Source organism: Ranitomeya variabilis, chromosome 4 (assembly GCF_051348905.1).
Source record: "Ranitomeya variabilis isolate aRanVar5 chromosome 4, aRanVar5.hap1, whole genome shotgun sequence".
Lineage (NCBI taxonomy): Eukaryota > Metazoa > Chordata > Amphibia > Anura > Dendrobatidae > Ranitomeya > Ranitomeya variabilis.
Genome location: NC_135235.1, coordinates 206,888,394 through 206,903,270, shown reverse-complemented (window position 1 = coordinate 206,903,270; position 14,877 = coordinate 206,888,394). Strand labels below are relative to the sequence as shown.

Below are 14,877 nucleotides of genomic sequence, written 5' to 3'. Positions count from 1 at the left end.
GCACTACCAGGCAACAACTAGCGGTGTTGGAGCCCAGGGACAGGTGGAGGAGGAGGAGGTGGAGGAGGTAGGAGGGATTGCCACACACACAGCAGGGGAACAGCTGACGTTACTGAACCCCAATAACAGAGGAGCGACTGTTGGGACTGTGCGTACAGCACTACCAGGCAACAACTAGCGGTGTTGGAGCCCAGGGACAGGTGGAGGAGGTAGGAGGGATTGCCACACACACAGCAGGGGAACAGCTGACGTTACTGAACCCCAATAACAGAGGAGGGACTGTTGGGACTGTGCGTACAGCACTACCAGGCAACAACTAGCGGTGTTGGAGCCCAGGGACAGGTGGAGGAGGAGGAGGTAGGAGGAGGTAGGAGGGATTGCCACACACACAGCTGGGGAACAGCTGACGTTACTGAACCCCAATAACAGAGGAGCGACTGTTGGGACTGTGCGTACAGCACTACCAGGCAACAACTAGCGGTGTTGGAGCCCAGGGACAGGTGGAGGAGGAGGAGGTGGAGGAGGTAGGAGGGATTGCCACACACACAGCAGGGGAACAGCTGACGTTACTGAACCCCAATAACAGAGGAGGGACTGTTGGGACTGTGCGTACAGCACTACCAGGCAACAACTAGCGGTGTTGGAGCCCAGGGACAGGTGGAGGAGGAGGAGGTGGAGGAGGTAGGAGGGATTGCCACACACACAGCAGGGGAACAGCTGACGTTACTGAACCCCAATAACAGAGGAGGGACTGTTGGGACTGTGCGTACAGCACTACCAGGCAACAACTAGCGGTGTTGGAGCCCAGGGACAGGTGGAGGAGGAGGAGGTGGAGGAGGTAGGAGGGATTGCCACACACACAGCAGGGGAACAGCTGACGTTACTGAACCCCAATAACAGAGGAGGGACTGTTGGGACTGTGCGTACAGCACTACCAGGCAACAACTAGCGGTGTTGGAGCCCAGGGACAGGTGGAGGAGGAGGAGGTGGAGGAGGTAGGAGGGATTGCCACACACACAGCAGGGGAACAGCTGACGTTACTGAACCCCAATAACAGAGGAGCGACTGTTGGGACTGTGCGTACAGCACTACCAGGCAACAACTAGCGGTGTTGGAGCCCAGGGACAGGTGGAGGAGGTAGGAGGGATTGCCACACACACAGCAGGGGAACAGCTGACGTTACTGAACCCCAATAACAGAGGAGGGACTGTTGGGACTGTGCGTACAGCACTACCAGGCAACAACTAGCGGTGTTGGAGCCCAGGGACAGGTGGAGGAGGAGGAGGTAGGAGGAGGTAGGAGGGATTGCCACACACACAGCTGGGGAACAGCTGACGTTACTGAACCCCAATAACAGAGGAGCGACTGTTGGGACTGTGCGTACAGCACTACCAGGCAACAACTAGCGGTGTTGGAGCCCAGGGACAGGTGGAGGAGGAGGAGGTGGAGGAGGTAGGAGGGATTGCCACACACACAGCAGGGGAACAGCTGACGTTACTGAACCCCAATAACAGAGGAGGGACTGTTGGGACTGTGCGTACAGCACTACCAGGCAACAACTAGCGGTGTTGGAGCCCAGGGACAGGTGGAGGAGGAGGAGGTAGGAGGAGGTAGGAGGGATTGCCACACACACAGCTGGGGAACAGCTGACGTTACTGAACCCCAATAACAGAGGAGCGACTGTTGGGACTGTGCGGACAGCACTTCTGGACGGCAACTAGCGGTGTTGGAGCCCAGGGACAGGTGGAAAAGCAGAGGAACACAATGTAGGCCGAAGCCTGAGAAAGTCGAAAGGGAACCTTTAACCCCCCCCCCCCAAGGCGTTTGTAGCTGAAAGAGCCAGCTTGTGCAGCACAAAAGATGCAAAAGGAAAAGGTGGCTCTTTTCATCATGCTCCTTGCAAACACAGAACTAAACACTTATAAAATGTGTCCCCTGAAACCGTGAAACCGTCCCGGAGGTGGGACTTTCCTTCGTAATATGACGCAGCACAGCCGTCATTCCTACCCCCCCGGCGCCGCGCCCCGGCTTCTCAGCGTAGTTTGATTCCGTCCCGGAGCCTGCGCTGTTATGTTATCCCTTGGCCAGGCACACTTAGCGCTGCCCATCTTCTGACATCATTTGGTGTCAGGCTGGCTGCGCCTGTGCGGCCGCGCTGGCCGAGAGCCCGCCTCTCAGTGTCTTCTGATTTTATCCCACTGGGGGCCTGGGATCCATGGCCATGCGCAGTGCATATCCTCGCCTCTCACTCCCCTCCCTACGGCTTCTTAAGACTGTGCGGTGTCACGGCCGTGGCATGCTATTAGGGACCAGCTGACACCGAACAGTCTGAAGAAGCCATAGGGAGATGAGTGAGAGGTGGAGGTTCAGATATGCACTGCGCATGTCCATGGATCCCAGGCCCCCAGTGGGATTAAATCAGAAGACACTGCGAGGCGGGCTCTCGGCCAGCGCGGCCGCACAGGCGCAGCCATCCTGACACCAAATGATGCCAGAAGACGGGCAGCGCTAAGTGTGCCTGGCCACGGGATAACATAACAGCGCAGGCTCCGGGACGGAATCAAACAACGCTGAGGAGCCGGGGCGCGGCGCCGGGGGGGGAGGAATGACGGCTGTGCTGCGTCATATTACGAAGGAAAGTCCCACCTCCGGGACGGTTTTACGGTATCAGTGGACACATTTTATAAGTGTTAAGTTCTGCGTGTGCAAGGAGCTAAACCAAAATAGCTACCTTTTCCTTGTGCAGCATTACTGCTGCACAAGGAGGCTCTTTCAGTAACAAACGCCTTGGGGGGGGGGGGACAGATTCCCTTACATTTCAGTTGTTGTGTCAGCGTGGCGGTCGCATGACACATTGCCGGCTACACAGCTGGGGATCAGCTGACGTTACTGAAACCCAATGACACTGGGTCGTATGTTTTGACTGTGCAGACGGCACTTCTGAGCCTCAACTGGCGGTGTTGGAGCCCAGGAATTTAAGTTCAGGTGGTAGAAAGATGAACACAACAGGAGACCTGGATAACGTATACAGTGACCTAATTATTTAATCAGGAGGAGGAGTGGCAAATTCCTGCGAGATCCAGGCCTTGTTCATTTTCAGGAAAGTAAGCCGGTCAACGTTATCGGAGGATAGTCGCATGCGACGGTCAGTTAGTACACCACCTGCAGCACTAAAGACACGTTCCGATAATACACTGGCCGCAGGGCAAGACAGCACCTCCAATGCATACTGGCTTAGCTCTGGCCATGTATCCAGCTTTGAGACCCAAAACTTGAAAGGGGAAGAGCCGTCTGGGAGTACAGCAAGAGGGCAAGACATGTAGTCTGTCACCATCTGACGGAACCGTTGCCTCCTGCTGACTGGAGCCGTCTGTGATGGTGTAGACTTTTGTGGGGGGCACAGAAAACTGTGCCACAGTTGGGCCATACTGGTCTTGCCTTGGGCAGAGGCACTGCTTCTGCTCCCTCTTTGTGCAGAGCCTCCACCACTGCCTGGACGCACTGAGCTGCTTTGGAATGCACTAGCAGCACTTCTCTCAGTTGGAATGGAGAAGATGATGGAATTGACCAGTGTGTCTTGGTACTCCCGCATTTTTCGCTCCCGGTTCAACGGTGTGATGAGGCTTTCTACGTTGTCCCGGTAGCGAGGATCGAGGAGGGTGAACACCCAATAATCAGACATGTTGAGAATGTGGGCGATGCGGCGGTCGTTTCTCAGGCACTGCAGCATGTAATCCACCATGTGCTGCAGACTGCCAACTGCCCAAGAAACGCTGTCCCCTGCTGGAGGCGTGATCTCTGCCCGCTCGTCATCACCCCACCCTCGCTGTACACACTGAGTACTGGACAATTCGGTAACTCCCTCCTCTGGACGGATGTCTTCCTCCTCCATTGACTCCTCCTCATCCTCCTCACAAAGTGTCCCCTGCCTACGCGTTTGTGAGGAACCACGTGGTGCTGACTGTCCAGAAGATGATGGAAATGGTGAATCCTCATCCACCTCTTCCACAACATCATCCCTTAGCGCTTGCAGTGATTTTTCAAGCAGGCAGATAAGGGGGACAGTCATGCTGACTAGTGCATCATCTGCACTCGCCATCCGCGTGGAATAATCAAAGGGACGCAAAACCTGGCAGACGTCATTCATAGTGGCCCACTCTGTGGTTGTGAAGTCTGTACGGCGCTGACTGCGACTTCTTTGCGCCTGAAGCAGCTGGTACTCCATTACAGCTTGCTGCTGCTCACACAACCGCTCCAACATATGTAACGTGGAATTCCACCTGGTAGGTAGGTCACATATGATGCGATGTTCCGGCAAGCGGTGTCGGCGCTGCAGAGCCGCAATGCGCGCTTTTGCCGTGCTGGAACGCCGCAAGTGAGCACACTCTAGGCGGACCTTGTGCAGCAGTGCATCAAGATCCGGATAGTCCCTCAAAAAGCTCTGCACGACCAAATTGAGCACATGTGCCAGACATGGGATGTGAGTGAGGTTGCCGAGGCCCAGAGCTGCCACCAGATTTCGGCCATTATCACACACTACCATGCCTGGCTGGAGATTCGCTGGCACAAACCACACATCGCTCTCCTGCTTGATGGCATTCCAGAGCTCCTGCGCTGTGTGGCTACGATTCCCCAAAAAAATTAATTTCAAGACGGCCTGTTGACGTTTGGCCATGGCTGTGCTCATGTCGGTCGTAACAGGTACACGTTCATCACGGGTCCATGTGGAGGTGGACTGTGACGGCTCCTGCAGCGATGATTCTGAGGAACTGGTGTAAGAGGAGGAGTCAATGCGTACAGAATGGATTCCTGCAATCCTTGGAGTGGGCAGGACACGTCCTGCGCCACTCGCACGGTCTGTACCCGGCTCAACGACATTAACCCAATGGGCAGTGAGGGAAAGGTATCGCCCCTGTCCATGTTGACTGGTCCACGCATCGGTGGTGAGGTGGACCTTGCTACTGACGGCGTTCAGTAGTGCGTGTTTTATGTGTCCCTCCACATGCTTGTGCAGGGCAGGGACGGCTTGCCTGCTGAAGTAAAAGCGGCTGGGCACATTGTACTGTGGGACTGCCAATGACATCAAGTCACGGAAGCTGTCAGTCTCCACCAGCCTGAATGACAGCACTTCCAGTGACAGAAGTTTGGCAATGCCTGCAGTCAGAGCCTGTGCTCGTGGGTGGTTTGACGAGAAAGGCCGCCTTTTCTCCCATGCCTGTACTACCGATGGCTGTAGACTGGGCTGGGAGTGTGTGGATGACTGGGAAAGTGGTGCTGCGGGTGGAATTACAGCGGGTCTCTGGACAACAGGGCCAGAGGTTCTTCCACGGCGATCCTGGGAGGAAGCCGAACCAGCTGCGTGTGAGCTAGAGGAAGAGGCAACACGAGCTGAAGAGGTGGTAGCTGCCGCTGTTGGTTGGCCTAGCTCTTCAGTGTGTTTTTCTAACTCCGCCGGGTGCCTGTTGCGCACATGTTTCCACATGTTGGAGGTATTGAGGTTGCTGACATTTCGACCTCTTTTGACTTTTTGATGACACACCTTGCATCTGACATAGCAAATGTCATCTGCAACTGTGTCAAAAAAGGACCAGGCACTGCAAGTCTTGGGAGCGCCCTTTTTGGCTTTTGGAAGAGACATGCTCCTAACGGGTGCCAAAGCGGAGGCTGCAGGATCCGCAGTCTTCCCCCTCCCTCTCCCTCTTTGGGCCGTACGGGGAATCTGTTCCTCAGAGCTGCTCCCACCACCTTCCTGTCCCTCACGCCAAGATGGGTCAAGGACCTCATCATCTACACTACCCTCTGCCCCCAACTGCTCCTCCTGGGTAGTCTCAGCAGCAGAGCACGCACCAGTAAGTGGCACCTGAGTGTCATCATCAGCTGATGCGGCCTGCGATGTGGTGACCGGAGCCACTGGCCCACCCGCCTCTTCAGAGGAAGAGAGAAAAAGCTGTTGGGCATCACTGCACCCTGCCTCTTCTTCCATTTCTCCAATGCTGCTTGGCTGGCCCCCTGTTTCCAAGCCAAGAGATTCAGAGAACAGAAGTAGAGATGGCTCCTGTCCTGGGCTCTCTGTCTGCCTGGGCAATTTGGCAGGTGGTGAAGAGACAGATGGCTGCTCTCCAGTGCTCTGTGTCTGAGAGGATGTGGCACTAATTGAAGTTGATGCATTAGCTGCCATCCATCCGACAACGGCTTCAATTTGTTCTTCACGCAGCAGCGGTGTACGGCGCTCTGACACAAAGCTGCGCATGAATGACTGTTGCCTGGTGAAAGTGGGTGCTGATGAGTCACCGGTGCCCGCAGCAGGCACAGAATCCCCACGTCCCCTCCCTGCTCCGCGCCCACGCCCACGTGCCTTACTCACTGCCTTCTTCATCTTGGTTGACTGATAAAGATAAGCAGAAAAGTACGTGTGCTTATTCCTGAGCAACTCCTCCTAACAGGTATAAGAAACACTAATTTTCTAAAGTGTGGACTAGACTTTAATATGAGCTAATGTGGCCTACACAAATGTAAAGTGGTGTAACTGGTGTGTTTGGTGAACTTTATTATTTATTTATTTTTTGGGGGCTGAACTGACAACGGATAGAGCTGCAGTCACACGGAGACCGTGCAGACAGACGTAAACGGCGCTGCAAGGCCCAAAAACTTTCCTCTACGTTATCCTATGTAGTGTTTTTCCACAAGTTAGCTGGAGACGGGTGGAAAGACACTAATAGGATTTTTTGAAAAAATGTGCAGCAGCCTGCACTACTTAAAACAAAATGAAAATTGATTTGGTGGTATGACGCAGTGAACAACCCTGAGCTGGAGACAACCAGGCTATGGCTGCTCACAGACTACAGGGCGAGCTGCAGTCACACGGAGACCGTGCAGACAGCCGTAAACGGCGCTGCAAGGCCCAAAAACCCTCCTCTACGTTATCCTATGTAGTGTTTTTCCACAAATTAGCTGGAGACGGGTGGAAAGACACTAATAGGAATTTTTTGAAAAAATGTGCAGCAGCCTGCACTACTTAAAACAAAATGAAAATTGATTTGGCGGTATGACGCAGTGAACAACCCTGAGCTGGAGACAACCAGGCTATGGCTGCTCACAGACTACAGGGCGAGCTGCAATCACACGGAGACCGTGCAGACAGCCGTAAACGGCGCTGCAAGGCCCGAAAACCCTCCTCTACGTTATCCTATGTAGTGTTTTTCCACAAATTAGCTGGAGACGGGTGGAAAGACACTAATAGGATTTTTTTGAATAAATTAGCAGCAGACTACACTACTTGAAAAAAAAAAAAAGAACAGTATGAGGCAATGAACCACCCTCCCTGAACTGAATACAACCAGCTATGGATGGCCTATGTGGCTGCACTCAGACTAGAGAGTGGGCTGCACTCACACACACACACACAGACCTTGCAGATCGCTGTGAAAACAGCGCTACAAGGCAAAAGCAAGGTGAATAGTAGGTGAACACAGCGGTTGCTAAATTAGCCTTTGGAAAGCACAAAGAAGCAAATCGCTATCTCTAAACTGTCCCTCAGTCAGCAAACAGCGTCCTGTCACTAACTGAATTCACAGCAGAGTGATCGCAAAATGGCGCCAGCGACTTTTAAACTGCATCATGACATCATTTCAGCAGCCAATCACAGCCTTGCCAGTAGTTTCATGCCCTCCATGCTAAACAGGATGTGCCCACACTTGGAATCATTCTCATTGGCTGAATTTCTGCATTTTGAATCTTGGAACTTCCGATTCCGGTATCCGATACGCGGCAAGTATCGGAATCCCGGTATCGGAATTCCGATACCGCAAGTATCGGCCGATACCCGATACTTGCGGTATCGGAATGCTCAACACTACTCATAATACAAAATAAATGAGCATCTGTACTTTCAGCATTATCCTGTAACTTTGTGTTTAGTCTTTTGCATTTGTACATTGTGCAGGTTTCAGTGCAGCGGGGTTCAGATGTTTATCAGTGCAGCAGAATTGAGCTGTGCTTTCTTAAGATGAGCTGTGATATTACAACATGTTATCAAATTTTTTCTTAGGGCTACAGCGAGACTGACAATTATTGTTTTTTTTTCACCTTAAAAGTGTGCTTTATTCCTTCTATCTAGGACGATGCATATCTTTCACACTGAGCTAATTTTCTGTCTCCCCAGAGCTGAAGTTTACTTTGGAGCAGCGCAGAGCAGCACTTCGCTCTTTTTATGCACTTTCCCTTTCTCGTTACTTTAACCCTGATACCGCTGATGGAAAAAACAGTAAGTCCTGATGACACATGGCTTAAACACAAAGACATCCTAAAGATCTGGCATTGTCAAAACCACCAAGATGCTGGACTATCAGAAAAGCAACCCCCATTAAATTCTAGCACCGTGTTTAGCACCTGTATTGGCAAATTTAGGCTACATTCACATTTACGTGTTTTGTGGTCCTTGCATGGACCACAATCCCCGGACCGGCATCTGGAATGGGGATTACAATCGGTACACAGACGTCATGCTGGCATGCGATGCCATATAGATGTACGCATATATAATCTGAGATTGTTGCCGAATTATCCACCATGTTTAATAGTCTTCAGCTCAAGGCAAAATTTTCACAGCAGGCTTCATGGTGCTTAAGGCCTCCTTCACACATGCTGATGTTTCCGGTACTGGAAAAAACGGCATCAATGATGTCCTTATGTCATCCGTGTGTTGTTAGAGTGCCGTCTGTGTGCACCATCCGTGTGACATGTACCAGAATAGACTGCAGAATAGAATTGACAGATGCTTAGGTGTTAGATGGGCATTGATACAGATATAGATAGATAGATATCCGTGAGATATCTAATTAGTGTCTTATGTGTGTACTGTACTTGTATTTAGCTAATAAATACATAAATAAATTTAAAAAAATAACGCGGGGTTCCCCTCTATTTTTGATAGCCAGACAAGCTAAAGCAGACAGCTGTGGGCTAATATTATCAGGTTCAGAAGGTCCGTGGTTATTGGGTTCTTCCCAGCCTAAAAATACCAGCCTGCAGCGGCCACAGAATGGACTCATCACATTACCTATTAAACACAAACACAGACCATTGACGTTTATAGGTAATTTAACCCATGAGATATACATTTCAAAGCAAAAATGGTTAAGAAATAACCAGAAGAATATAAACCCTTAAAAATGATTTTATTAATTTAATATTAAAATTGTTTACAAACAACAATACTACTAGAAAATAGACAAGAATGGGGACACCAATCCATACATCACGTCACGTAGTGCTTTATGCCTTATCAAGCCAGTTGTATGCAAAAAAGCATAATAATATCCTCACATATAGAACAATAATTATATCATGAAGTCATACATTATAGCATCAAAAAGCAGGATGGCCGCACTTACTTAGATATAAGCTCGAGGGAAGAGAAAGCAAAGAAGTTTGACCATAAATGGCTTCACCCAACCACTAACCATGAGTGGAGAAAAAGTTTTGCTGTTATCATTCATATTCTCTGTAAAAAACCAAGAAAGCAGAAATTCTACCGGGGTATGTAAACTTTTGAGCACAACTGTATATTATACTCACCAAAGGGGCAGTCTGGTCAGAAGAGTGTCGTTGGTCTTGTTCCGGCGGCTCCCATCTTCTTGCGTTGCGTCCTCTTTCTTGCTTCATGTGGATGACTCGTCCCTACATCATCCACATAGTCTCCCCGGCATCGCTCTCCTGCATCGGCGCACTTTATTGCCCTGACTAGGGCAAAGTACTGCAGTGTGCATGCACCGCAGCTCCTTGACCTTTTCCGCCGCCTGCGCACTTCCATACTTTGCTTTTCCCTCAACATGGTAGAGAAGTACGCCTGCGCAGGAGCGCGATGCCGGGGAGACTCTGTGGATGATGTCGGGATGCGTCATCTACCCAAAGCAAGAATGAGGACGCATCGCAAGAAGGTGGGAGTCGCCGGTCCAAGATCAGCGACACCCACGGACCAGAGCACCCTGCAGATAAGTATAATAAAAGGTCTTATTCTTCTCTTGCCGGTCGGGTTTGGGGCAGAAATACACCATTATAGAATACTGTATATCAGCCCTGAAAGGCGATGGCCATGTCTCATATCGGCCAAACCTGGTGACAGGTTCACTTTAAGTAATAATAAATATAAAACAATAATAAATGTATGACATACATTTAAAAGGGGTTTAGGGTACTTCATTAGCACTGCTCACCCTTAGTTTTCAAAGTCGGGTAGGATGAGGTGGCCCAGTGATCGGACCCCGAGCAATCTTTAAGCATCTGCATATCCTTTATAAAATGGGAATATACCATCATTACATGAGCAGTGGGCTGATCCCAAAAACATTCAGAGGGTGTATGGCAGAAGATTTGTGCAGGAAATAAAAAGGTCACAACACTTTATAGGGTTTCTCTACTTCTGAAAAACCCTTTTATTTAATGGGTCCAGAGAGATGAAAGAAAATTCATACCTCTTGGACCGGGCACCTCCATGGCGTTCCTGCCAGTCAGATAGGATCAACATCCTGCAGGGGCGTCACATGGCGCTGCAACCAATCAACCCGCTGCCTCAGTGAACTGTTCACAATTCGTTTGAACAGAAGATAGAAATGCCGTTTCTTCTGCTTGGACAAAATGTGAGAGTTGCACTCATGTAATCGCCCCTGCCGGGTGGTGATACCCGTAGATGGTGGGGAATACAGAGTATTGTTTTTCTGTATTTCTTTGTCCTCTCTCGTCCCATTAATAAGGGCCTCTCCAGTAGTAGAAACTCCTTCAACCCTTTTCCAATGTGTGATGTACATAGTGTTATGGGGTGACTCTTGTCAGTGACCGGAGCTAGCTCGGATCACTGCTGTTTAAGCTCTCAAAGCATCACTCCAACTTTTATTTATTTTTTTTAATTGCACCGCTGGAGTGGTGCTTTAAATGTAATTCCCCTGCCCGTGTCTCATACTCGCCTGCTGCTGCCTTCATTCTTTTCCAGCATTTGCCTCCATTGGTCTCCAGCGAAAGGTAAACTGCCGGCAGCTCCAGTGTTTCATGGGGCGTGCCGGAGATGACTTTTCAATACATCTCTGAGAGCCTCGTTCTGGCTCGCATAGACTTTCTATGGGACTGCCAGAGTTAGCCAAGTACAGCGATTAATTTTTCTGGCAGAGACTAAATGGTGTGGTCCAGTCATTCACTCACTGCACCATTTAGTCTCTGCTCACTTCTGGTCACCGCACCATTTAGTCTCTGCACACGTTCAGTCACTACTACTTTCAGAAACTTCTTCTCGAGAGTGCAGGGGGGTCCCAGTGGTCAAACCCTCAGCAATCCGATGTGGATGATTGGAAAAACCTGTTAACCAAGATATCGGTGCCATGTAAGTCATTCCTCTGTAGTGCCCATTGTTCTCAGATACAAGCCAGTAGCCAATATTTCACACCTAACATGCGTTAAATAAAAAGGTGCCTGGTAATAACCTCCTGCCTTTTCAGCTGAGCAACATTTCATTATTTCCCCAGGCCTGTTTAGTATTGGGTCTCACCTCCCTTTATTGTATTCTTGCAGGCTCTGTAAATAGAGCTCAGGCATTGTCCTCTGATGTCATCGCCCTCACTCCCGTCTTCTCCCTATGTAACACGACACTGAAAACCAATGCACGCACATGTGTTGGATGCTTTTAACACACAGTGCTATCGTAGCTCGTCTCCAGAACGGACTACGCCTCTTAGACTCAGCAGCTGAGGAGTGAAACGTTTCCAATGTTGCAACCAGTCATGGAGGAGATGCCCTTTGTTTACTCCGTCATATCTTATTACATAGATGTAAAGATAAGCTGCTTGCTTTGACATTGATCTGTCTCTTTCTTAAAGCTGCATACATTTAAAGGGGTATTCCCATCTTAGTAAGAGAAGGGATATTACCGGGTTATGGCTTCACTTAATCATCGCTAGGGATTTTGCATATGGGACCCCCCTCCACCGATCTGGAGAATTAGAGGGCTGCAGAGCTGCTTCCCCTATGGTGAAACGTCTTCATTCTCCTGACCAGTGGGGATCCTGGGGGTCGGATCACCAGCGATCATTGCTACGACCTATCCTAGCATAAGAGTACCATGTATTAATCCGAAGACCCCCATACACTCGAGTGAAGTCGGCTGAACCCTCACCCCAATGATACAGAACGCATGCACGCTCAAGATAGTAGTCAGCCAAAAAGAGCCTTGCTTGATGACTGTCTGATGTGTAGATCCACCCAAAAACTGACCATTTCAACGAAAACGGGGTGAAATTTTTCAATGACTAATTGTTTTTGCCAGTTCACTATTGATCGTCATTTGTTGACATATCGAAACTCTTTGGACACCTTGTGGTCACCTGAATCTCTCTCTTTCAGGCTGCAGCTGAAGCCTGTGCTGACTACTCGGATTACCCGGAGTTTTGCCAGAAAATAATGCAGTGGTTGCAATTTGGAGTAAACTCTGTGCTAACTCCTTCATAACAATGCTACACTGTTGCCATGTAAAGCTCAGGCTTCAGCTGAGACTTAGAGCAGTGGATGTCCAAATTTTCGTCATTCCTACAAGAATAGGGTGCGGATTACTTCATTCCTTTCCATAATTTTTGTGTTTTGTTTCTCAGTTCCTTACGAGGAGACATTTGCATCAGGCTTCAGTCACCACGCTCACCAGTGTTACACCGTATCCAGCTCCCACAAATGCTATGGGCTAAAGACGGAGCTCCATCTGCTCTTTCTTGTCTTCAAACCAGAGGTACCTACGTTCAGCATGCAGACTATCGCGAAGAAAACCTTGCAGGTGTTTACCAAGGACTTTCCCTTCTGACTACGCCATTGTACAGGATCTGCATCCTCGTGTTATGGAAATCCACAGAGAACACCGTAAAGACCATTGATATTTCCTAGCAGTTGGGAAACTATTTCCATCCTAAACGCAATGTAAGACACCTATCCTCCATCTGTCGGCAGTCAACCTGAATATTTATTCAACACTGGCGTCAGAGGCTCGAGATGTGGCCACACCAGGAAGCGATGGGATTCTGTATCCGAGGTGCATGTCTTGCTGTCGTTAGATTATGGTGATTGATGTGAGCAGATGATTAGCAGAGCTCTTTACATTAAATTTTATTTACTTTTTAGATAATGATGCAATTACAGTAAACATTTTTTTCAAAACTTTATTATTTTATTAACTTCCTTGCAAAATTATTGCACATTAACATGCAAATTGCCCCTTCAGAGAGAAAGAGGACTTGAGCTCTATAGCGCCACCTGTTGGAAGCAGCGATCGTACACATTAGAATGAAGACGCAAAAAAAATAATAATGTGCGTGATTGAAAATGTTCCCTTGCAAAATTGTCACCTGAAAATATGCTCCAAATTATACAAATGTGCCTGTAGAACAAGAAAAATAAAAAGTCAGCGATGGGAATTCATCAGTACATGTTTTATAGGTCAATCTCAATCCAGAGTTTGCTGGAATAATTCATTAATCGGTTGGCCATATGTCATGAATCAAATGTACATTCCTGACGTAATTTACATCATTTTTGTGGCATAAATGATAGTGAACCTATTGGGCTTCTCTAGACCATGCCGCATACCGCTAAGTAGAGATGGGCTAACCCGAATAGTAAAGTTTGGCATCCGTACCGAAAACACATACTGTTCGGGCACCAACACCGAACACGGACTTCACCAGGAAGTCCTGTTACTGTTTGGGTTCAGCCCCCCGAATACTGGGTGTTTGTCGCGCTGTCACTATAGGATCAGTAATGTATAGGTGTCTTATAGACGCCTTTCAGTTACTAAGCCATGGACTTGATGTCACCGGACAATACAAAGGTGACATCAACCCCACAAATCTGAACCCAACTTGCCACCCCTACAGGGCAAGTGGGAAGTGCTGGGCATCTAATAGATGTGCCTTTTCTGGGCAGCTGCGGGCTGCTATTTTTAGGCTGGAGAGGTCAATATCCATGGCCCCTTACCAACCTGAGAATACTTGCCCCAAGCTGTCTGCTTTAGCTTGGCTGGTTGTCAAAAATGGAGGGAACACCACGCAGTGTTTTTTTTGTTTGTTTGTTTTTTTAATAATTTAAAAAATACTGCATGGGGACCCCTCTATTCTTGATGAAGCTGACACCTGAGGGCTGCAGCCCCCAGTCGTGACTTTTGCCTGGCTCGTTATCAAAAATACAGGGGAACCCACGCCATTTTTTTTTTATTATTTATTTACAATACTCTCACCAGCCGCTCCTCTCATTAGTTATTAGTGGCAGCAGGTGTCGGTTGATGGGAGCATTACTCCCATCAGCCAACACCAAGGACCGGAGGTAAACTTTATTATACCTCCGATCTTAGCTGTGCGCTCACGTTGTCATTTGACAGCGTGGGAACTGCAGCTGTCTAACCGGCGGTGATGATTTTACCGCGGATCAGAGGCGGTGTCATGCACATGACAGTGGGCAAACACTGGATGTTCGGGCCTCCATTCAAGTGAATGGGGTCAAGGTTCAGGTACTGTTCTGGTACCCGAACCCAAACTTTTTGTAACCATTCAGCCGGACCCGAAAATCCAGGTGTCCGCTCATCTCTACCACTAAGTTCTGTCCTTTTTTTCAAAAATTTGGCAGAAACTGCATAAAGATGCTAAATTTTTTTTTGCTCACTTTCACCTTCTCCCTCCAAAAAAGTTACTTTTTATTGAATTTGATGAGTTTAAATTCTGCAAAATCTTCATCAGTGTTGCAGCTTATTTGCGGATTTATCACAAATGTTGACTTTCCCCACCGAAGTCAAGTATGGAAAATCCACAATAAATCTGCACCACTGGTCAATTTCCACCTGTAAAATTTGGGGTAATA

General features: G+C 48.9%; 1 protein-coding gene across 1 annotated transcript in view; it reads left to right on the top strand.

The window, feature by feature from the left end:
* FUZ (fuzzy planar cell polarity protein) overlaps nucleotides 1-13,188 on the top strand; it is a 92,892-nt gene extending 79,704 nt beyond the window's left edge. The window contains exons 10-11 of the mRNA XM_077259756.1: nucleotides 8,162-8,263; nucleotides 12,633-13,188. Coding sequence (XP_077115871.1) covers nucleotides 8,162-8,263; nucleotides 12,633-12,835 — 305 coding nt within the window. The 3' untranslated portion in view covers nucleotides 12,836-13,188. The remainder of the gene's footprint in view (nucleotides 1-8,161; nucleotides 8,264-12,632) is intronic.
* Nucleotides 13,189-14,877: the final 1,689 nt, after the last annotated feature.